Source organism: Hypanus sabinus, unplaced genomic scaffold, assembly GCF_030144855.1.
Source record: "Hypanus sabinus isolate sHypSab1 unplaced genomic scaffold, sHypSab1.hap1 scaffold_550, whole genome shotgun sequence".
Taxonomy (NCBI): Eukaryota; Metazoa; Chordata; class Chondrichthyes; order Myliobatiformes; family Dasyatidae; genus Hypanus; species Hypanus sabinus.
The window spans coordinates 287,367-312,960 of NW_026781411.1; the positions used below are offsets into that span (position 1 = coordinate 287,367).

General features: G+C 44.5%; 1 protein-coding gene across 2 annotated transcripts in view; it reads right to left on the reverse strand.

The window, feature by feature from the left end:
• Window positions 1–19,838, reverse strand: part of LOC132389376 (NACHT, LRR and PYD domains-containing protein 3-like) — a 35,480-nt gene extending 15,642 nt beyond the window's left edge. For both annotated transcript variants that reach the window (XM_059961901.1, XM_059961900.1), the window contains exons 1-5: window positions 19,770–19,838; window positions 17,772–17,938; window positions 11,322–11,493; window positions 11,158–11,223; window positions 1,844–3,572 (exon numbers count right to left, since the gene is read on the reverse strand). In XM_059961901.1, coding sequence (XP_059817884.1) covers window positions 1,844–3,572; window positions 11,158–11,223; window positions 11,322–11,493; window positions 17,772–17,938; window positions 19,770–19,779 — 2,144 coding nt within the window. In that variant the 5' untranslated portion in view covers window positions 19,780–19,838. The remainder of the gene's footprint in view (window positions 1–1,843; window positions 3,573–11,157; window positions 11,224–11,321; window positions 11,494–17,771; window positions 17,939–19,769) is intronic.
• Window positions 19,839–25,594: the final 5,756 nt, after the last annotated feature.

The window sequence follows — 25,594 nt, forward strand, 5'->3', positions numbered from 1 at the left end:
GAGAGATCCCACAGGAGGAAGGGGGACGGGGGGGGGGAGAGATCCCACAGGAAGGTGGACGGGGGGGAGAGATCCCACGGGGGGGAGAGATCCCACAGGAGGAAGGGGGACGGGGGGGAGAGATCCCACAGGAGGAAGGTGGACGGGGGGGAGAGATCCCACAGGGGGAAGGGGGACGGGGAGGAGAGATCCCACAGGAGGAAGGGGGATGGGGAGGAGAGACCCCACAGGAGGAAGGGGGACGGGGGGGGAGAGATCCCACAGGAGGAAGGGGGACGGGGATGGGAGACCCCACAGGGGGAAGGGGGACGGGGAGGAGAGATCCCACAGGGAGAAGGGGGACGGGGGGGAGAGATCCCACAGGAGGAAGGGGGACGGGGGGGAGAGATCCCACAGGAAGAAGGGGGATGGGGATGGGAGACCCCACAGGGGGAAGGGGGACGGGGAGGAGAGACCCCACAGGAGGAAGGGTGACGGGGAGGAGAGACCCCACAGGAGGAAGGGGGATGGGGATGGGAGACCCCACAGGGGGAAGGGGGACGGGGAGGAGAGACCCCACAGGAGGAAGGGTGACGGGGAGGAGAGACCCCACAGGAGGAAGGGGGACGGGGTGGAGAGTCCCCACAGGTGGAATGGGGAGAAGGGGGATGGGGATGGGAGACCCCACAGGTGGAATAGGGACGGGGAGGAGAGATCCCACAGGAGGAAGGAGGACGGGGTGGAGAGTCCCCACAGGAGGAAGGGGGACGGGGAGGAGAGATCCCACAGGAGGAAGGGGGACTGGGAGGAGATCCCACAGGAGGAAGGGGGACGGGGAGGAGAGATCCCACAGGTGGAAGGGGGACGGGGAGGAGAGACCCCACAGGAGGAAGGGGGACGGGGAGGAGAGATCCCACAGGGGGAAGGGGGACGGGGGGGAGAGATCCCACAGGGGGAAGGGGGACGGGGGGGAGAGATCCCACAGGAGGAAGGGGGACGGGGGGGGGAGAGATCCCACAGGAAGGTGGACGGAGGGGAGAGATCCCACGGGGGGGAGAGATCCCACAGGAGGAAGGGGGACGGGGGGGAGAGATCCCACAGGAGGAAGGTGGACGGGGGGGAGAGATCCCACAGGGGGAAGGGGGACGGGGAGGAGAGATCCCACAGGAGGAAGGGGGATGGGGAGGAGAGACCCCACAGGAGGAAGGGGGATGGGGAGGAGAGATCCCACAGGAGGAAGGGGGAGTACCCACAGGAGGATACTGATGGGAAAATATAATCCCAAAAGATGAAAGGATGCAGAAAGGGAAGGGTTTGTCTGAACTGAGGCCCGTAATGGGGAGAGGAGATGCGCCCATGGGGTCTGGGTATCTGTTAGGGAGCACAGTCAGACAGGTGGATTGATGCTGATAGTCACACATGGGGAAGGGCAAGAGAGGACAATCTCACAATGGTATTTCTCCCCTTCTCACTGGGACAGTCTGCTGACAATCCCTTGTCCCTCACCGGGAAGGGGGTGTAAATCTCTGACCCACCTGCTGCAGTCAGTGTCGGTCTGGGTGTCAGTGACAGTGAGAAGGAACATTGTCAATGGACGTGTCACAGGCAGCGAGAAACACAGCCATTCCTGTGATTTACTACCATTAAACCAATGACCGTTGTTCACTGATCTGATGAAATTTTCAACTTCCCTTCACAAGGAAGCATTGAACCATCCCATCCTTGGGTATCTGCTGACCGATCCCTTAGGGGTTTATCACAACCTTCACAATCTGATTTACTACAGTAATAGCGAAATTCCTTTACATTGAAACAACACAATGGAACAGTTTCGCAGTTCAGAGTGAGAGATAAATCAAGTTACCTCAACTCCTGGCACTTGTGCAGCCCAGGACCCAGCCGCTGGATTCCTTCACACTGAATGTGGCAGTTCCCCAGGTCGAGGTGTTTTATTGTATCACAGAGTCCGATGACATGAGACAGGACCGCGCAGTCAATCGGGGTCAATGTCATTCCACTGAATGAAAGTGTATCCACAGATCCCAGTGCGGCCTGAGCCAGTCCACGATTCTGAGACTCAAACAGGTAGTGCAATGCGTTCAGGAGCCTCCTTTTACCACTCTGCCTTTCAACCTCCACCTTCACCCAGTCAATCACCCGGCAGGTTGTTTCATTGGGAAATGGACCTAGAACCTCCTCCAGGCCCCGAGCTGTCATTGGGTTGGAGAGACCAGCAACAAAACGGAGAAATACCTCAAATCGCCCATCGGTCGTGTTGTGGGCTTCAGTGAGGAATTTCAGGATATTCCCGGGATGTGGATTCAGGAATTGTGCGACTGCAGCTACAAACTCTTGGATGGTGAGGTGTGGGAATGTGTACACCACGCTCCGGGCAGAATCCTCTCTCTCCAAAAGCTCCATCAGGAACCCGGATAGGAACTGGGAAGGCTGCAAATTGTACTTGATCAAATCTCCATCTGTAAACACAACCTTCTTCTCGGACACTCCTCTGAAGGCCATCTGACCAACCCTGAGTAACACATCACGGGGATTCTCAATCTCACGACCGTGGTTTTTCAGGATGTTGTAAATATAGTAGGAGTACAGTTGGGTGATGGTCTTGGGAACTCGCTGCGGGTCCCTGACTCTTTGTGTGAAGAAGGGGCCCAGTACCAGAGCGAGGATCCAGCAGTAGGAGGGGTTGTAGCTCATGGTGTACAGGATCTCGTTCTCCTTCACATGTTTGAAAACAGCTGCTGCCACCGTCTGATCTTCAAAATGCCTGATGAAATATTCCTTCCTTTCCTCACCAACAAATCCCAGGATTTCAGCACAGACACTGATCTCAGCCTTTTCCAGTAAATGTAACGCAGTGGGACGGGTGGTCACCAGCACTGAACACCCTGGGAGCAGCTTGCCCTGGATTAAACTGAACACAATATCTGACACCTTGCACTTGAATTCAGGATCTGTGTATTGTGCTTCTGTGTCTCTCCGACCATCAACAAAACTGATTGTGTCCTTGAATTCATCCAAACTATCGAATATAAACAACAATCCCTCTGGGTTCTTCCAGACCTCTTTCAGTAAATTCCCAAAGTAAGGATACTGATCCAGAATCAGTTCTTTCAGGTTTATTCTGCAGTTAATGGCATTTAAATCCCGGAATTTGAAACTGAAGACAAACTGGAACTGTTGGTATATCTTCCCCGTGGCCCAATCATAAACAATCTTTTGTACCATTGTTGTTTTCCCGATCCCTGGGACTCCGGCTACTGCTGCGGATATCCCGGATTTGTTTCCAAAGACAGATCTTTTCAATTTCTGAACAAAACTCCTCTTGAATAACTGATCAGTCCGGATTTTTTCCAGCTTACCACGGAGATGTTTTTCTCTCCAGTCCTCATGGTCTCTGCCTCTTGACAGCAGCTCATGTTCCACCAGTCTCCGATCTCGAACAGTAGAAATGACCGTGAGCTCAGCGTATCGATCAACCAGCTGGAAAACCTTCACCTTCTCCCTCATCAAGATCGTGTTCACTCTCAGTGTTTCAGTTTGTGCCTGCAGAGTCTGCTTGTGTCTCCTTCGAACATCTTAGGATGGGCAGAAATAGGTTGTCAATGCCTGATCTGATGAACATGGAGCATACAACATATTTTCTTTAATAAAAAAAATACTCGTTAAAGACATTGTTTGAGTGAAATCGGGAGATCAGAGATAATAGTGTCTGAAAGTGAACATTGGCCCGGAAACAATTCAGCTCTGATTGAGATTCGCTCTTAAAGGCTCCACTCTCCCCTCTGTTGGTAGTTTGCCGACTCTCCGGTGTTCCAGCGAGCACCAAGTGCACACATGATTCTGGAGAGGAGAGTGTTGTGTGGAGAGGGTGGTTTCACTGCTTTCACTGCTCAGCTTCTGCTGAACTGAGCAACCCTGCAGAGGGTAACAGTGGGGGAGGGGGGCATTTACTTCTTCTACTGACTTTTACTTTTCTCACAATGGACCCCATGTTCCTGACACTCCTTTAGGATTAAACTGTCAGTACTGAGTCACAGAACAGGGACATAATTTCAGTTTCCTTTTCCAGGCTGAGCTAGTCACGATGTGACACACCCCACACTGGTCTACAGTCTCTTATTCTCTGAGGAGCTGGTACATGAACCCAGGCAATTCCCCGATGATGTGCGGAAGAGCTGGAAGCTGAAGAGGATGGCAGTGGTAATGGGGAACTCTGAAGTCAGGAGGACAGGCAGGCGATTCTGTGGACACCGATGGGACTTTGCCTCTCAGGTGCCATTGTCCGAAATGTTTCTGGATGTGCCCATAATATCCTGAAAATGGAGATTGAGCAGCCTGAAGTCGTGGCAAACGTTCGTACCAACGATATAGGAAGAGAAAAGTGAGGAATCGGGAAGACAACACGGGGAGTTAGGAAAAAAGCTGAGAAGCAGGAGCTCAAAAGTAGTGTGTTATGTACCCGTGGGTGTCTTGTACTTCTCACGTGACAGTGGTGTACTTCTCACGTGACAGTGGTGCTGAAGCTATACTGAGACTAGGTGATGGTCTTATGATGGTGGAGTGACGTCATTTTCTCGTCCGTAGAGGTCACGTGACAGTTTTTTTTAAACAGGGTATAAAAGGAGGACCCCTCCCTGTGAGGAGGGGCAGTTCGTGGCTGGATTTGCCATTTTGACTACATGCCATTGCGTGGTCCAATATTATGATGCAGTTTGGTTGAAAGGTGGAGTTTTATTTAATGCCTAAAGTTTAAAAGGTGATTGCCGGCAGTTGCTTTATAATACTGCCCGTTAAAAATCAATGGAGAGTGAAGATCGGAGTTCGGGAGTTAAAAGATCGAGGAAAGTCGACTTTGACGGTGAAACAGGTTTGACCTTGTTTGATCCTCATTTGGAAGGAATTTGTTGGCTGTGCCCACGTTAGCCCCTGCGTTGAGAGCAGAAAGGGTTTGGTGCACAGTTTCGTCAAGGAAAGGTCAGTGTCTTTAAGCTGTTTCATTTTCATCTTCGTAAATTCTCCGGCAAAATTATAGTTCGACTGGGACTGCAGCAACACGACGTGAAAGAGAATTTATATCGTCTAAAAGACTCTCTCCTATAATGGACTGTAAGCATTTTGAACTTATGCAGTACTACTATGAAGAACTGTTTTCGCTTTATTCCTTTAGGAACTGTTTAATCTGCTGCACAGCAGTTGATCCCCAGTTGCGTTAGCTGTTTGCTTACTTTTGGGTTTGTTTTCAGTGTTTAATAAATGTTTTATTTGTTCTAAAAGACACTGCCTCACTTATATATTTATTGTTGCTGACTCCGTAATAAGTGATCTCAGGATTGCTCACTGTGCCACAAGACAGTGGCAATAGGAATAGAATGAGGTGACAGAGAAAGGTGTGGCTGAAGATTTGGAGCAGGGGGCAGTGATTCAGATTTCTGGATAATTGGGACCACTTCCGGGGCAGGTAGGGTATGTACAAAAGGGTCGTGTTGCACGTGAATCCGATGAGGACCAATATTCTTACGGGCAGATTTACTGGAGCTGTTGGGAGTGTTTTAACCTAAAATGGCCGGGGGATTGGAACTAGTACAATAGAGCAGTGGATGAACCAGCAGTTTTACAAGTGGGTGTAACATGAATGTAAGGAAGGACAGGCCAATGATTGGATTTAAATACAGACAGAGCAACGTTTTAAATTGTACCACATAGACAAAATTCTAAAGGGCGGGGATGCAGGACTAAACACATTGTATTTAACTGCACAAAGCATTCGGAATAAGGTGGACAAACTCTTGGTGCAGTTAGAGATTGTTGTGGGCATCACTGAGTCGTGCCTGAAAGATGGCCATAGTTGGGAGCTTAACGTTAAAGAATAAACATCTTATTGAAAGGCCAGGCAGGAAGGCATAGGCGGTGGTGGTAAGGCTGTGTTGGTTCATGATGGAATCACATATTTAGAAAGAGGTGACATAGTGTCAGAGAATGTTAAATCTTTGTGGGCGGAGATAAGAAACTGCAATGGTTAAAACAAAAAGCTTTACGGGAACCCTATATTGGCCTGCAAATAGTAGCGAAGGTGTAGGGCTGTGATTGCAAAGGGAGCTGGGAAAGGCGTGTGATAAAGGTAATGACGTAATTGTAATGGGGAACTTTAATATGCACAGGGAATAAGAAAATCAAACAAACTTCAGGAGTCGGATCGCAAGAGAGGGAATTTATTGAATACCGATGAGTTAGTGTTTTAGAGAAGCTTGTGCTTGAGACTACTCAGGAAAAGTCTATCTTTGATTAGGTGTTGTGTAATAACCCTGGTCCTAATGAGGGAGTTTAAAGCAAAATAACACTTAAGCGTTAGTGATCATAATATGAGTGAATTCATACTGCAGTTTGAGAGGGAGAAGCGTAACTTACCGTATCAGTATCGCAATGGAATAAACTGAATTATAGAGGCATGAGAGGGAAGCTTTCCCAGGTAGATTGGAGAAGGATACTAGTGAAGATGACGGCACAGCAGAGATGGCTGAAGCTTCCGGGAAAAGGTCACAAGTTGCAGGACGGATATGGCCCATGGAGGAAGAAGTTCACAAGTGCCACGTGTAGATTGACAAAGGAAGATAAGGATGGCATACAAGCCAAGGAAAGAGCATACAAGATAACAAATGTGAGGGAAAGTTGGATGAATAGAAAACTTTTAACATCCAACAAAAGGCAACTAAAAAAGCTAAAAGAAGGGAATAGATTAAACATGAGGGCAGAAAAACCAGTAATATAAAGCAGGATAATAAACACTTTTTTACATTTATATGAAGAGTAAAAGGGAGGTGAGAGTTCATACTGGAACATTGGAAACTGATGTTGGTGAGAGAGTAATGGTGGACAAGCAAATGTTAGAATAGCTTAATGTGTACTTTGCATGTATCTTCACTGTGGAAGACGCTAGCAGCATGCATTGGTTTGCGAGTGACAGGCAGTAGGAGTGAGTGCCATTGCTATTTCAAAAGAAAAAGTTCTCGGCATACTGAGCGCTCTTCCGATAGATAAGTCACCTGGGTCAGATGAACTACATCCCAGAGTCCTGAGAGAGGTTGCTGAAGTGATGACGGATGGATAGGTCATGATATTTGAAGCATCCCTTGATTCAGGCATGGTCCCGGAGGACTGGAAGATTGCTATTGTCACTCTACTCTTTAGGAAGTGAGGAAGGCAAAAGAGGGAAAATTATAGGCCAGTTAGCCAAACCTCAGCGATTGGTAAAGAGTTCGAGTCTCTTATTAAGTTTGAGGTTTCGAGGCACTTGGAGACAAAAGACAAGTTAAGTTGTCATGGTTTCTGTTGGAATTCACGGTGGAAGTAAGAAGCAGGGTGGACAAAGGAGAGTCCGTGGATGCCATTTACTTGGATTTTCAGAAGATATTTGATAAGGTGCCGCACGTGCATCTGCTTAACCAGATAAAAATCTATGACATCACAGGAAAGATACTGGTTTGTGTAGCGGAATTGCTGACAGGCAGCAGACAGCAAGTGGGAATAAAAGGGGCCTTTTCTGGTTGGCTGCCAGTGACCGGTGGTGTTCCGCACGGATCAGTATTGGGATCGCTGACTTTCAGATTGTTTTTCAATGATTTAGATGATGGAATTAATATATTTGTGGAAAGCTTTGCTGATGATACAAAGATAGGTGGAGGAGTCGGTAGAGCGATTGCAACAGGACTGAGACAAATTGGAAGAATGGGCTAAGAAGTGGCAGATGGAATATAGTGTTGGAAAAGTATGATAATGCATTTTGGTAAAAGGAGCTGACTATTATCTAAATGGGAAGAAGGTCCAAGCATCAGAGGTGCAGAGGGACTTCGGAGTCCCGAGCAAGATTCCCAGAAGATTAATTTAAAGATCGAGTCTGTGGTAAAGGCAGCAGATGCAACGTTGCATTTATTCCCCCTCAGTTAAAGAATATGAATGTATTCTAACTCTGACTGCAGAGAAAGCCTTTGATAGGGTGGAGTGGCCTTATTTATTTCAAGTTCTGAAGAGGTTTAATTTTGGTCCGAGATATATTTCCTGTACTAAATTGATTTACCATACCCCAGTGGCTGCGGTTATAACTAATACTCAAAAGTCTCCTTACTTTAAATTAAATAGAGGAACCCGTCAGGGATGTCCTCTTAGTTCTTTATTGTTATAATTTGGTTTTAGAGCCAATTGCTCTTGCCCTTAGGGATTCTAATGCCGTGCAGGGTAAATTACATAAGGTTTCGTTGTATGCGGATGTTATTAATTTACATTTCAAACCCTAGGAAATCTATTCCTTTTATGCTATCTATATTCATGGAATTTAGTAGTTTCTCTGGATATAAACTTAATTTACATAAAAGTGATTCGTTTCCTCTTAATAATTATTCTGATTATTATGATCAAATACCTTTTAATATTGCTAAAAAATTATTTCACCTACCTTAATATCACAATTACTAAAATTTTAAAGTCCTATATAAGTATAATTTTTCCTCTCTCATTGAATATACTCAACATGCACTTTCTAAATGGTCGCTTATGTCGATGTCATTGATAGGTCAATTAATGCTATAAAAATGGTTATTTTACCGAAATGTTTATATATATTTCAAGCAGTTCCCTCTTTCGTTCCAAAAATAATTTCTGATAAAATAGATTCTCTGATCTTGTTTTATGTTTGGAATAACAAAGGCTCTAGAGTGAATAAACTTTTATTGCAAAGATCAAAAAAAGATGGAGGACTGGCCCTACCAAATTTTAGATGTTATTATTGGGCAATCAATATTCATTATGTTACTTTTTGGATTTATAATACAGATAAATAGGATCACCCTCCATGGTTACATTTGAAGGAAAATTCGGTAACGGAGTTTTCTTTAGCTTCTTTGTTAGGAGCGCCCCCACCTTTTCGTTCTCCAGAATATGTAGACAAACTCTCAACCCTATTGTTAAACATACTTTAAAAATCTGGTTTCAGTTTCGTAGGTTTTTTAAATTAAATGATTTTTTTACTTTCTCTTAATATTTATTCTATGTTTTTAAACCATCATTTCTGGATAAGACTTTTTTAACATGGAAAACTAAGAGAATAAAAACTTTTAAAGATTTGTTCTTACTGGATTGTTTAATGTCTTTTTTACCAGTTAATGGATAAATATGATATCTCTAATACACATTTTTTAAAAGATATTTACAGGTGAGGAATTTTTTATGTGCGTTTTTACCGAATTATCCCTTGGCCTATTCCTCAATTTTGGCCTGCGTTATTTTTCAGCTTAAACCATTTCAGAAAAAATTAATAGCTATCATTCATAAACAGTTAATGAATGCTCACTTTCAGAAGATCAATGGAGTAAAATTTATTATCTAGTTAATAATTCATCTATCTGTGCACACCATTCCTCAATTCAGTTTAAGATAGTACATAGTATGTATAAAGATAAATCGGCGCATGTATTTCCTAATATAAGCCCTATTTGTGACAGATGTAATGTAGAGGTGGCTACTTTAATTCATATGTTCTGGTCCTGTGTAAGCTTACATAATTTTTGGAGAGATGTACTTCGAACACATTTTTAGATGTATTTAAAGTTATAGTTGTGGACGTTCAGCCCAGTTAACTTATAGCAATTTTTGGGATTATCCCAGAGGAAGTAGGTAGAGTATCTGCTTCTGCTCAACATGTGATAGCCTTTTCAACTTTGCTAGCTAGGAGAACTATCTTGTTACACTGGAAAGAATCTAATCCGCCTACTGTTTTCAATTGGCTCTTCTCCATTATCTCATGTTTAAGCTTGGAGAAAATTGGTAGCCAGACCTTTGACACATCTTTTAATTTTGAGCAAGTTTGGCGACCCTTTATTCAATATTTTCATATGATTCAATTTAATGTATTTATTTATTTTTCTTTATTCTCTTTGGGGAAAATCCATATCCATGAAGGTTCAGAGGAGATTGGAAGGATGTTCTTTCTTTTTCCTTTTTTTTTAATTTTTTTTGCTCAAATGGACTGCCCAATTTTTCTTTTCTTTTCTCTTTCCCTTTTTTTTGTTTTTATTTAGTTTAGCGGGATTTTCTCCCCTTATATAAATAAAAATTTCCAATATTTTTTTACGATCTGTTAAGTAGAGTTTTTTTGTTATAATATATATATATAACAGTGCAACATTATACATATTTGATTTTGACAATATATACTTTTCTTTATTGCTTTTTATATGTCCTTTGCATTATGTTTGCTGAATTTCTCCTCTGATTTGTATATTTTTTTACTGGAAATCAATGAAAACTTTGAAAAATGAAATGACATTTATTTTAAAAGGAATCGAATATAAACGCAAGGAGAAAATGCTGAGCCGTTACAAAACTGTAGTCAGGCCGCACTTGAAGTATTGTCAACAGTTTTGTATCCCGTATCTATGAATAGATGTGTTGTCATTAAAGACAGTCCAGAGGAGATTCAAGAGGACGACTCTGGGATTGAAGGGCTTAACGTATGAGCTGCGTTTTGGCAACTTTGGGCCTGTACTCACTGGAATTTTGAGGAATGCGAGGGAATCCCTTTGAAACTTAACAGATGTTGAAAGGACCAGATAGGGTGGATATGGAGAGGATGTTTCCCATGATGGTTGTATCCAGAACTAGAGGGCACAGCCTCAAATTTGAGGGGTGATACTTTAGAACAGGTAAGGAGGATTTTTGCACCAGTGAGTCATGAATCTCTGGAAGTATCTGCCACAAAATGCAAAGGAGGCCACGTCCATGGGTATTTTTAAGGCAGAAGTTCCTGACACGTCAGGACATCAGTGGATAATGCGAGACGGAAGGTGTATGGAGTTGAGTGGGATCCGAGATTAGCCATGATGGAATGGCGGAGCAGACTTCAGACTTCGCCCCTACAGTAAGGGGAACGCCGAGGATTCTGTCTGACTGATGGGAATGCCTGTTTATAAAACTCATAGAGGCCTCTGGGTAAAGATCCCGAGACTGGGAAGGTGGCGGGTGTTGTGACAATTGCAAATCACTTCCTGTCCTCTAGCCACAACAAAAAAAAAGTCTCCCAGATCCAGACAGTCTCTAAACAGGCCTCTAAAGACACGTATTCAGACACTCAGAGTGAAGTAAAGACATTGAGATTTCCATTCCATCGCTTACCTTTCAGATGCGCGGGCACTTCAGATAAAACCCGCTCAGTGTCCATGTAGGCGAACTGGCCGTCACCTGTTCAAACAGATTAACCTGCATGAAGTCTGTTCCGTGTAATACTGTAAATTCATCAGCATTTACATCTGTAACACACAGTGTATTGTTCACCGTACCTCGCTCCCGTATTTCATTCAATATTCTGCTCAGCTTCGGTAAATGGTGATGTAGTTTCAGAAAGAATTCCCACATCACCCTCCGGGCCCCGGAGCCCTTCTCCATCACCAGATCCAGGAGGATTTTGGAAGCGCCCGCTCGGTTTCCCTTCTCCGCGAGCTCAGTCACGCTCTGTAATGAACAATGGGGAATATACTGAGGAGAGGAGGGATGGGTACAAATCAACCATGAACATGGACTGACCCAGCACATTCTGCAGGACAAAGATCACTGAGAGCCATTGAAGTGTTTGTTGCAGGAAAGAGATTTTAAAAGAAGTTAGCGTGGTCAGTCATGACTTTCTGAACGCCACAGATTGCAGAGTACTTACCCATTTGGCAAGGATTAAAAGGAGCAGACATAGTGTGAGTGAGCCAGAGATAGAGTAGGTTATTGAGGCTTTGTGTCAGAGAGGATTCAGTGAGGAGAGGCGGAGGATTTAGATAGATCTTGGGTAAATTTCCCTTCTCTTTTTCACTGTTAGAACAGTGGGAAAGCCAGGCAGGATAGTGGGATGCTCTTCCTACTGGGTGCGGCGTCAGGGAGACCTCCAGTGTCGCTGACATCTGCACCTTCTGGAATTGCATCCAGCTACAGCTTCCTGCAGTTTGTGCTCAGGAATCGGAGCTGAAGCTGGATGAACCCGGAATCACTCAGGAAGCTGAGGTTGACTGACAGTCTGTACGGGGAGGGAGATCTACCCAAGGCGCAGGACACAGGTAACTGGGACACCATCAGGAGTGGTAGAGGAGATAGACAGCCACTGCAGGAAACTCCTCTGTAACAGGTATACGGCTTTCTGTTTCGGGGTATGGCCTCGCAGAGGAAAGCCACGGTGATTATGTCTCTGGCTCTGAGTTTGGCTTTGTGACTCGGAAGGGGTGAGCAGAGCAGAATGCACTAAGAGGGGGAATTCAATGGTTAGGAGAACAGACTGGAGATTCTGTTGACGAGAACAAGAATTCTAGATAGTATATTGCCAAGAGCAGGATATCTCGCATCGAAATTGAAACAGTTTCAGGGCGGTGGGGGGGGGGGGGAGCAGCCAGAGATTTCGGTCCACGTTGATACCAATGACAAGAGAAGGAAGAGTGCTGAGATCCTGCAAAGTAAGTTCATGGAGTTGGATAATAAGCTAAAGGCAGGACCTCCATGGTTGTGTTCTCAGGATTGTTTCCCATATCAAGTGCCAGCGAGACCTCAAATAGGACGTGAATAGAGTCTAACATGTGGCTGATGAAACGGTGCATGACTGAGGACTTCAGACGTTTAGATGATTGGGCTCTTTTCTGAAGAAGATGGGACCTGGACAGACATGATTGTTTTCCACCCGAACAAGAGAGGGACTGATACCCGCTTATTAGCGCTGCATGGGGAAAGCGGATGTGTTAAACTTGAGTTGCAGGAGGATGAAGAACTAGAGTGGATAATTGAGTGGTTGTGTGTGAAAGATGTTGGTAAGCTGACATACAAAGTCTGGAAACTAAAGGATTAGTTTCACGGTAAAACTAACGATTTGAAATGCATATTATGTCAATGCAAGGAGTATTGTAGGAAAGGCAGATGAGCTTAGAGCATGGATCAGTTACCTGAATAACCAATAATGTGATTTGGTTGGAAGAGTTGCTGGACTGGCAGCTCAGTCTTCCAGGGTTCCGTTGCGTTAGACACGATTCAATTGAGCGGAAGGGATTACAGAAGGAGGGGTGGCATAACTATTCAGAAAAAAAATGTCACTGCATTACTCGGACAATAAAAACTTCATAGCTGGTCCAATGAGACTCCATGGGTGAAACTACCGGATAAGAAATGGAGAACCATGATTATGGGATTATATTATAGAGCACTGAATAGCCAATGGGATTTAGAGGATTAAATTTGTTGAAAGTTCATAGACAGTTGCAAAAAACACAAGGTTTTCATGGTAGACAATTCTAGATTTCCTTTTATTGACTGGGTCACCCATATTCTAAGGACTGGATGGGAGTTTCCAGGGAAGTTTCCGTACTCAATATATTGAGGTCATAACGTTAGGCAGTGCGTACTGGAATTCCACTAAAGAACAAGACAGGGCAGGTGACAGATGTGTGTGCACAGGAACACTTTGGAACTATAGTTTGATGATCATTATGGAAAAGGATAGTTATGGTCCTCAGGTTAAGATTCTTAATTGGAGAAAGATCAATTTTAATGGCATCAGAAAGGATCTGACGAAAGTGGATTGGGACAGGTTGTTTCCTGGTACAGATGTGACTGGTAAGTGTGAGACGTCCAAAACTGAAATTTTGAGAGCACAGAGTTTGAATGCATAAATGAACCCAAGTACAGAGTTTGAATGTTCCTGAAAGAATAAAAGGCAAGGGTAAGATGTTTAGGGAACCTCAAGTTTTGAGAGATATTGACGCCCTGAGCGCATGGCCAGTACAAGGTCGAAGGATCAATTTCATGAGTACAGGATATGCAAGAGTTACAAAAGGAGGAAATCAGGAGGGATAGAGTATGGCATGAGTTTGCTTTAGCAGACAAGATAAAAGAGAACACCAAACTCTTCATCAAATATATTTAGAACAATTGCATACCAATGGATAAAACTTGTCCTGTTGATGTTCAGAGTGGGCCTTTATGCACGAAGCTGAACACGGTGTGGTAGATTTTAAATTGATTCATTTGCATTTATATTTACTGAGGAGGCATACAGAGTATTTACAGAGAGGCAAAATAGCAATGAGATCATAGACTCTATGCAAAGTACAGAGGAGGAGATGTTTGCTGTCTTGAAGCAGATTAGTGAGGGTAAAACCCCAGGGTTTCCTTCATACCTTTTTTGTGGCTAGGTCGGAGATTGCAGGTGATCCAGTAAAGATATTTAAAATGTTAGATGTGTTGGTATTGGATGGTAGCGAAAGTTGATTTGCAGTTTGAAAAGGATGTAAGAATAAAACAAGGAAATTACAGGTCTGTGAGCCTGATACAAGTGGTGATAAAGTTATTGACAGGTATTGTAAAGAACTGGGTATGAGTATATGGACGGACAAGGATTGATCAGGCATAGTGAACACCGATCTGATCCTGGTAGATCCTGTCCAGCCAATCTTACAGTGTCTCCAAGAAGTTCTCAAGCAAGTTCCCAAACAAGTAATGACAACAATTGAATGTCAGTGGATGTTGTCTTCAGCAAGGCCATTGACACGATCCCTCATGGATCGATGGATCAATCCCTTATTTGCTTGGTTAATGGTGATTGATTAATTGGTGATTAATTCGCTTGGCATTCATGACATTGTAGTAACCACATAACCATATAACAGTTACAGCACGGAATCAGGCCATCTCGGCACTTCTAGTCCGTGCCGAACGCTTACTCTCACACAGTCCCACTGGCCGGCACTCAGTCCATAACCCTCCATTCCTTTCCTGTCAAATACCTATCCAATTTTACTTTAAACGACAATACCAAACCTGCCTCTACTACTTCTACAGGAAGCTCGTTCCACACAGCTACCACTCTCTGAGTACAGAGATTTCCCCTCTTGTTACCCCTAAACTTTTGCCCACTAACTCTCAACTCATATCCTCTTGTTTGAATCTTCCCTAAACTCAATGAATAAAGCCAATCCATGTCAACTCTATCTATTCCACTCATAATTTTAAATACCTCTATCAAGTCCCCTCTCAACCTCCTACGCTCCAAAGAATAAAGACCTCTCCTGTTAAACCTTTCTCTGTAACTTGGGTGCTGAAAACCAGGTAACATTCCAGTAAATTTCCTCTGTACTCTCTCTATTTTGTTGACATCTTTCCTATAATTCGGTGACCAGAACTCTACACAATACTCCAAATTCAGCCTTACCAATGCCTTGTACAATTTTTTACATTACATCCCAACTCCTATACTCAATGGTCTTATTTATAAAGGCCAGCATACTAAAAGCTATCTGCACCACCCTACCCACATGAGATTCCACCTTCAGAGAACTATGCACCATTATTCCCAGATCACTCTGCTCTACTGCATTCTTCAATGTCCTACCATTTACCATGCCTGTCCTATTTGGATTATTCCTACCAAAATGTAGCACCTCACACTTATCAGCATTAAACTCCATCTGCCATCATTCAGCCCACTCTTCTAACTGGCCTAAATCTCTCTGCTAGCTTTGAAAACCTACTTCATTATCCACAATGCCATGTACCTTAGTGTTATCTGCATACTTACTAATCCAATTTACTACCCCATCATCCAGATCATTAATGTACATGACAAACAACATTGGACCCAATACAGATCCCTGAAGCACACCATTAGTCACCGGCCTCCAACCTGACAAACAGTTATCCACCACTACTCTCTGGCATCTCCAATCCAGCCACTGTTGAATCCATTTTACTACTTCAATATTAATACCTAACGATTGAACCCTCTGAACTAAACTTCTGTGCGGAACCTTCTCAAAGGCCTTACTGAAGTCCATATTGACAACATCCGCTGCATTACCCTCGTCAACTTTCCTCGTAAACTCTTCAAAAAATTCAAAAAGATTTGTCAAACATGACCGTCCACGCACAAATCCATGCTGTCTGTTCCTAATCAGACCTTGTCCATCCAGATAATTATATATACCATCTCTAAGAATACTTTAATTTAATTTCCCCACCACTGACGTCAAACTGACAGACCTATAATTGTTAGGTTTATTTTAAAGCCCTTTTTAAACAATGGAACCACATGAGCAATACGCCAACCCTCCGGCAGCATCCCCTTTTCTAATGACATTTGAAGTAATTCTGTCAGAGCCCCTGCTATTTCTACACTAACTTCCCTCAAGGTCCTAGGGAATATCCTGTCAGGACCCGGGAATTTGTTCACGTTTATATTTCTTAAAAGCTCCAGTACTTCCTCCTCTTTAACTGTCATATTTCCATAACTTCCCTACTTGTTTCCCTTACCTTACATAATTCAATATCCGTCTCCTCAGTGAATACTGAAGAAAAGAAATTGTTCAAAATCTCCCCCATCTCTTTCAGCTCCACGCATAGCTGTCCACTCTGATTCTCTAAGGGACCAATTTTATCCCTCACTAGTTATTTGCTATTAATATAACTGTAGAAACCCTTCGGATTTACTTTCACTTTACTTGCCAAAACAATCTCATATCTAAGATGAAAGATGAAAGGGAACATGAGGGGGAACTTCTTCACTCAGAGTTTACCGAGAGTGCGGAAGGAGCTGCCATCGGTATGGTATATGTGCATTCAATTTGAACATTTAAAAACAATTTGGATATGTACATAAATGGGAGGGGTATGGATGTCTCTTGGCGGTGTGCAGATGACTGGGATTCGACATATAATATGTCAGTGCGAACTTGATGAGCTGAAGAGCCTGTTGCTGCACTGCAGATTTCGATGACTATGACTAGGTCAAACTATGACAGGGTGACTATTGATTTTCTCCTGGCTACTCCCTGCTGAACCACAGCATGTTCACACATCAATGCCAGGCTCCATGAGGGTCCAGTGTCAGCCTACAGCCAGGAATTGACAGTGAGGAGCGATTTCAGGGCGTTTATGCATGTGTGAAAGACCAAAGTCAAATGGCAGTAATTCAGCGAAGGAAGTTTGGATTGAAATTGTCAGCTGTCTCCTGTGGATTGTTAGGGTTAGGGATAATGTTTGGCTCTTCACTAAAATTCATTCTGGAGAGCAATATGGTGAGTGTGTCCCAGTAACATGAGGATCATTATAAAGGTGTTTCTCGGCAATTCAGTGTCAGCTGCAGAAGCTTGGAATATTTCTAATTGTATTATTTTGCAGTTCTCTGTGTTGTGGTAATTACAAACTCCAAATGGAACAGTCACAAGAAACAGAAGGTAACTGAACCCTGAGGCATGTTGGGATACTTGATCAAATGCAAGAGGGTCAGCAATTGAAAAGAGAGACGATATTCAGTACTGCCTGTTCAATTGACGATGGGGTTGAAGGTAGACTCGAGAAATTAGCTGATAATTAAGTCACTATATATTCGACTTTTGGGAAACCCGAGGGTAATCAAGAGAGTCTGGTGATGGCCATTAAGGTCGAAAATTGGGAACATGATGTGATGTCAGACTGAGTGGTGTAGAGTGGTTCTCTGTCCACTTGCAATGTCCGGCAAGTGTCACATCACTAGATTCACCTCTCAATCATTGCCTGTATCCTAACCTGTCTAAAAGTGAATGTGTTCAGAAATATGGACAGAGGCTTGTATTGGTTAATGAAAGTTCAGGGTTTCTGAAAACGAAAAATCTTTTCTTGATGTTGACCACAAAGATTACAGGATTTTCACTGCCCAGAGATGCCATTACACCGGTTCTGTCGGTCTGTGATAGATTCAGTAGAATTTACACTTAGTCTATGTTCCTTACACTTACGTGATACTCTGGCCCGGAGAAGTGATCCTCGCCCATTAACATGAAGCTGACTCCCTCCACACCCTCCTCAATCGCCTGCTCCAGTCGCTCCTTGTAGAATCTCGTCAACCGGAACAGTTGGTGATCCTCACAATTTGACAGAAAGGCGGAGATGGTGGAGTTCAGATCTGTAGTCAATCATAGAACATAAAATAGTAGAATGTACCATGTGTATGCAGACATGATGCCAATTTAAAACAATCCCATCTTCAGGAACCTGGTGAATGTCCCTCCGTTCCCGGCCTATTCATGAGTTCAAACGCCTCTCAGATGCTGCTGAGAATCTGTTTCCAGTCCCTCCCTCGGCAGCACATTCCAGACACCGATCACTCTCTGTAAAAAAAACTGCATCCTAAATCCCCTTTAAACTTTACCCCCCCATCTTAAATCTATTCACTCCAGTACTTGATATTTGCACCAAGTCACAGACTATCGAACTGTGCCATGTCTTTCATAAGTTTATGAATTCTCTGAGATTGAGGTCTCAGTCTCCGTCACTCCAGAGAAAGCAATCCAAGCTTGATCAACCTCTCCCGGAAGCCAATATTCTCTAATTTGGGTAACCGAGTATCTTCTGTGATCGTGGTGAACTCGTCTGCACCCTCGCCAGAGCCTCCACATCATCCTCGTGATATGGCTACCAGACTTGTGCACAATACTGAGATGGTCTCTTAACCAAAGTTCATCCAGTTCCAGCACAGCTTTGGAAAAAATACAGACTCACACATCAACTTGTCGTCAGCACGCTGTGAATTGCATTGCCACTTTCAGGGAGCTGTGCACCTCCATCACAACACCCGTCCGTACACCAGCTTTCCTAACGTTCCCAGCATTCGCTGCGCACATTGCTCGCGAACTTGACCTCCCAAGGTGCAACTCCTTACATTTGCCCGAATTAACTGCACTTGGTGACTATCTGTTCATATCTCTAATTGGATGCTGAATATTTTGACAACAGTCGAAAATTTACACAACTCGGCCGAGTCTGTAAATCGACGAATCAGTCCACCAATGTTATTCTTTCTATATTATCATTTTGAGTAATACATAGTTTATTATTAAGTTATTTACATCACACACGACGCATAGCGACCCAGTGATCCTTGCAGAGAATACTGGTCACAGACCATCACCCAGAAGAGTGATCCTCCAATCCTGACTCTATTTTATGTGACCAAGACAACATTGAAATCAATGTACAAAGTCTCTGATGAAGATTCCTCAACCCGCAACGTTGATTGTTCATTTCCCTCTATAGATGCTGCCTGACCTGCTGAGCTCCTCCACCATTTTGTGCGTTGCCCTTTCTACTTAGTCTCTTGTTTTACTTTAATCTTATTCGCCAGGGACATTCATTGTCTCGGTAGCCCATTCGATTTTCTGTTTAAAATTTCTCCTGTTCACTGTCTCTAGCACCCAGCCTGTTCTCCCACAGTATAACGTTCCGTTACTCGGCCACAGAAAACAGATACCAGGAAACTCCCCTCTTCTCCACTGAGCAAAAACCCGAAAATCCAGGGAGATTTCACCACTGACCTTCCAAAAGATAAAACAACATCTGTTTCTCTCACTGGCTGTCGGAAGCATTTCCCACATCAGGATTGTACCAAGTACTGACAGAGATTCTGTCTGGTCCCTGGACTGTTACATTGCCCGCTCTTGTATTCCTATCTGAGTTTCATTCACATCCACTGTATTTTCAGAAGCTCCTTCCCATTCACTCAAGCGAAGATTTGTATGGTGAGCGGAGTGATTCGACCATTCCCGCTGTTAGGCCCCTGCACTGGAGCTCGTAAATTGTTCCAGTGCTCAAGGTCACTTTACCAGTAGAATCAATGATGGCAGTTTTGCAGTGCCCCTTTATTGCCCAATTCTTTGTTCCCTCAGAATTATTGATGATTTGACTACACGTGTACCGTAAGGACAGAGTTTTAATGAGAAAGAGCCCAGTGAGCATACCTGTGTCCATTCTGACTCTGACTGGGGTTGGTTGATTGTTGTCTGCTTGTCTGCCGTCCGGGTGGAGTTAAGCACCTCCTGCTGGCAATAATCTGAATTACACAAACAAAAAGAGTATGATTCAGTTACTCTGTCCTTCAAATCTGAAACACTTTTGTTAGGTCGCTGCTCAGTCTCCTACATTCCCGGGAGTAAAGACATAGAGTGGCATCCTCTCCCCAGGACTGAGGCCTTCTGGCCCTGACAACACGCTCACAAATCTCCGTACTCTTTCCACTTTAACCATGCCTTTTCAAATACACAGCGGCTAGAACTATACTTTCTACTACAAACACACTATCACCAATGCCTTGGACAACGGCTCCATAGCGGTTAACACAACTTTTTACAGTTGGAACTGCCTGGTTGAAATTCTCTCCGCTGCCTGTATAAGTTTGCAGGTTCTCAAGGTGATCGCATGTGTTTCCTCCGGGTGATCTGGCTGTCCCCACCCCCCATAGTCTTAAGAGGTACCAGTGGGCTGGTTAGTTTGTCATTGCAAATTGTCCTGTGACAAGACTAGCGTCAGATTGGAGGACTTATTGGGCAGAGCGGCTCGCTGTATCTGAGTAAAAAATAAAATAAAATAATGTCCCAACTCCTGCACTCAGTACCCTGACTGTTGAAGAATGGCATGGTAAACTCTTTCCACACCACCCCGTGTTGCTGCATTGAGCGATCTGTGCACTGAATCTTTTCACTCCCTCTGTTCTACATCAATCTCAGACCATGAGCTGTTTGTGACAATATTCAGAATGAAACTGAAGAGCACCAGGAAAACCAACGCACCAGAGAAGTTTGACGTTGACAGTGTCCCTCAGGAATATGCCACAGAGGTGAAGAACAGATTCATGGATTAAAGCTGGTAGAGAGAAAGCCAGAAGAGCTATGGATAGAAGTAAGGAGCTTTATAGAAGAGGTGCCAACGAAAACTATTGCAAACAGAACGAAGACCTGGAAAGCAAAATGGATTTCTCCGGAAGCTGAGCAATGAAGGGGAGTGACGGTCAACGGAGATTGAAATGAATACTTCCAAATGAACACAAGGTTCAAGCAGGTAGAAAGGAGAGATAAGGAAACTTATTTAAAGGAGTGATGCAAAGAAGCTAAAAAAAAAACAACGGAATTGGAAAAACAAGAGATCTATGCAAGAAGTTTGGAACAATTGTGTGTGTGTCAGTGTCGAGACCTCTGTGGTTCATTATTCATGCCACTGATTTGTATATGGATGGACGTGGCACGATTAGCAAGTTTGAATTGGATTGAATAAAATCGTATCGATTTATTTCATCCTTCACATACACGATGGGTAAAAATCTTTATGTTACGTTTCGGTCTAAATGTCTAATGCGAAATCAAAGACATTTATAATAATTTACAGGCGGAACAGAGGTTGAACAAGATGGTCGATATATATCACTGAGGTGGTGGGATACAGACTGGGCAGAGGTTGAATAAGGTGGTTGATATATATCGTTGAGGTGGTGGGGAACAGGCTGGACAGAGGTTGAACAAGATGGTCGATATATATCACTGAGCTGGAGGTATACAGGCTGGACAGAGGTTGAATAAGATGGTCGAAATATATCACTGAGGTGGTGGGATACAGGCTGAACAGAGATTGGATAAGATGGTTGATATATATCACTGAGTTAACCTCTTTGTTTATGGAATTAAATTCCATCTTCTGCAGCCTCGTGTTGCCCCAACCACTCACCCCCCACCCTTGTCACTATTTCTACCTTCCTACCTTCCCCTCACTTGGATCCACCTCTCACTCCCCAGCTCTTGCCCCATCCCCACTCATCACCTCTTTTCTCTGACTATTTCCCGCCAATTCTCAGTCGAGGGGGAGGGTCTCGGCCCGAAATGTTGACGGTCCATTTCCCTCCACAGATGCTGCCCGACCTACTGAGTTCCTCCGGCAGTTTGTTCTTTGGTCTGTATAACCCGTGTTAGTATGGGGAGCATGATTTTACACCTTATTACAGGTACAATCTCAACTACGCCCAAAGAAGATAAGTCATGTCACTCCTTTACACAATAACATTTACAATAAGCACAATGTACCTTCGACCTAACCCCCTACCCACTGCCGGGAATGTGGAACAGTCCTTGTTCCAAGCCTGCACCGGTATCGCTTCCCAACTCCTCTGACACAACACTGCCGAATGCATTGGTGCTTCTTCCTGCGCCTGCTGTCAAGTTTACTTAGTCCATTTACTGACTCGTCGAACCCTTTTCTCGAACTATCTTTCTTCATCTCAGGAGGTCGTATATCCACTGACATCTTGTATAAACTCAGTGATTCTCTCAGCTACCTGCACTGTACCTATTCCATCCCTTCTCTCAGTTCCTCTGTCCCCGCCGCATCTGCTCTCAGGATGAGGCTTTTCATTCCAGAACTAATGAGATGTCCTTCTTCCTTTCTTCCCCAGCAATGCTGCCCTAATCCGCATTTATTCCGCCCATTTTGCGTCTGCCCTCAGCCCATCCACCCGTGGCTCCACAAGGGAGAGGTTTCCTCTGGTCCTCATCCACCACACCACCAGGTTCTGCGTCCAGCGCCCAATTCTCCGTAACTTTCGCCATCTCGAACGGGATACTAGCAACAAACATATCTTTCCCTAAACCCCCAACCCCACACTTCCGCACCCTACGCGACTCCCTCGTCCATTCTTCCTTTCCCGCTGATCGCCCTCCTTGAGGTTTTCCTTGCGAGCGTCACATGTGCCAGACCTGCCCCCAGGAAGCACAAGTTATTAGATACTGTCTAATCTTGCTGTTAACATTGAGTTTGTTACAGGGCCCCAGAGTCTGCAAACAAATGATTGTTAGGAAGCAGAAGCTGACGGTGAGAAACTGTTTCTTGGACTTGATTTCCGTGCTTAGTTATGTTCCCGGGGTTACACCTATTCCTACTTGTCTTGTATATCGATAATTTGGTTCAGAAGATAATGGATATGGTTAGTCATTCGCACAAATTAAGTTCAAGCAGTTACATTTCTGAAAGACAGTAAGTATAAACAAACCCCTCTTATTTCCGCTCCCCACTCAGAACTGACCAAAAACTACTTCAAAACACGCAAAAGCTTGAAAGGAGCAAACACCGAGGGCATGTGAGTGGCTTTAAAGAGCCGGGCTGCGGAGAACACATTACCACACTTGGAGTGATTGCAACTGGGTCTGACAGAGGAATAACTGGCACAGTCAGTCTCATTCCAATTGCTTCCTACCTTCCTTTGTATAGATATGTAATGTCTAAAGGACCAGTGTTTGACTAAATGAGACTCACCAGACTTTCTGCTGACCGAATCAATGGAAACTCTGAGTCAGGAGGGTTCTGTCCAGTTGATGCTCTCAGTCTTCGGGCTGGTTCACTTGTTGCTGTCCCTTCGTTTTCAGTCGTGGTTTCCTTCCAGTTGGGTTTTTCTTCCAATAGATCACTCACCGCAGGTCTAACTTTAACTAGAGAGATAATAAAGCACATTAACAATACAAACGAGAAAAAAACTATTTCCGTTTATCGAAGTTTAATTATTGAAGACAAATATAACGATCTCAAAGAACAAATCTGAAATTGCCCCTCGCACTTCCCAATGCCTGATATGGGATACGAAGGAGTCATCGTTCAGCTGTGGTCCGACACAAGATGTAGGAGGAGAATTAGATGATTCTGCCCATTGAGTCTGCTCCACCATTCAAACATGATTTTTATTCTAACACCATATTCCTGCCATCACCCTGCAACCCTGAAGCTACTTAACAATCACGGACGTATTAATATCTGCCATAAATCTACGCAAAGGTCAGCCTCCACCACCCTCTGTGGCAACAGTTTCCACACAGCAGCCATCCTTTGGCTGAAGAGATTTTCCTCAAGCAAGGCTGCAGGCCCGGATGGTGTCAGCCCCAGTGTGCTCAAAGCCTGCCCCGCCCCCCAGCTATGTCTTCAACCTGAGCCTGAGTCTCCAGAGGGTCCCTGGGCTGTGGAAGACGTCCTGCCTCGTCCCTGTACCGAAGACACCGCGCCCCAGTGGCTCCAATGACTACAGACCGGTGGCATCACCTCCCACATCATGAAGACACTGGACAGTCTTGTTCTGGAGCAGCTCCGGCCTATGGTTAGGCCACACTTAGACCCCCTCCAGTTCGCCTACCAGCCCCGACGAGTAGTTGAGGATGACTTCTTCTACCTGCAGAACCGTGTCTACGCCCACCTGGACAAGCCGGAGAGCACTGTGAGGGTCATGTTTATTTACTTCTCCAGTGCATTCAACACCGTCCGCCCTGCTCTGCTGGGTGAGAAGCTGACAGTGATGCAGTCTGATGCTTCCCTGGTGTCATGGATTATTGATTACCTGACTGGCAGACCACAGTACGTGCGCTTGCAACACTGTGTGTCAGACAGAGTGGTCAGCAGCACTGGGGCTCCACAGGTGACTGTCCTGCCTCCCTTTCTTTTCACCATCTACAGATCAGACTTCAACTACAGCACAGAGTCTTGCAATCTTCAGAAGTTTTCTGATGACTCTGCCATAGTTGGATGCATCAGCAAGAGAGATGAGGCTGAGTACAAGGCTCCGGTGGGAAACTTTGTCACATGGTGCGAGCAGAATCATCTGCAGCTTACTGTGAAAAAAAACCTAAGGAGCTGGTGGTGGACCTGAGGAGCGTCAAGGCACCGGTGAACCCTGTTACCATCCAAAGAGTCAGTGTGGACATGGTGGAGGATTATAAGTACCTGGGGATACGAATTGATAATAAACTGCTGGTGAAAATATACTGAGGCTGTCTACAAGAAGGGTCAGAGCAGTCTCTATTTCCTCAGGAAACTGAGGCCCTTTAGCATCTGCCGGACGATGCTGATGTTGCTCTACTAGGCTGTGGAGGCCAGTGCTATCATGTTTGCTGTTGTGAGCTGGGGCAGCAGGCTGAGGGTAGCAGACAGCAACAGAATCAACAAACTCATTCGTAAGGCCAGTGATGTTGTGGGGGTGGAACTGGACTCTCTGACAGTGGTGTCTGAAAAGAGGATGCTGTCCAAGTTGCATGCCATCTTGAACAATGACTCCCATCCACTCCATGACGTACTGGTTAGGCACAGGAGTACATTCAGCCAGAGACTCATTCCACCGAGATGCAACACTGAGCGTCATAGGAAGTCGTTCCTACCTGTGGCCATCAAACTTTACAGTCCTCCCTTGGAGTGTCAAATACTCTAAGCCAACAGTCTTGTCCTGGACTTATTTCCACTGGCATAATTTACTTACTATTATTTAATTATTTCTGGTTTTATTTTGCTATATTTCTACTCTATTCTTGGTTGGTGCAACGGTAACGAAACTTAATTTCCCTTGGGATCAATTAAGTATGTCTGTCTCTCTGCCTTTTGTCAACACAATTTTAAAGGTAGGCTTCTTTATTCTGAGACTGTGCTCTCAGATCACAGACTCTCTGTCTAAAGGAAGCATCATCTCCATGTCCACTGTATCCAGGCCTTTCAGCATTCGGTAGGTTTACTTAACCATACATCCCCCTCACCACCCCTACCGTCCCTCTGAACTCCATTGACCATAGGTGCAGAACCATCAAATGCTCCTCATACATAAAGCCGATCATTCCTGAGATTATTCATGTGAATACGCATCAACTGAACTGAACAGATTCCCAGGAACAACAGGCAAATGGATACCAGAACAATTTAGTGCCATTTCCATTCCCAGGTTAAATCAGGTCAATTTCAGGAAATATAACACATTCCAGGGTGAATGTAATAAAAGGAG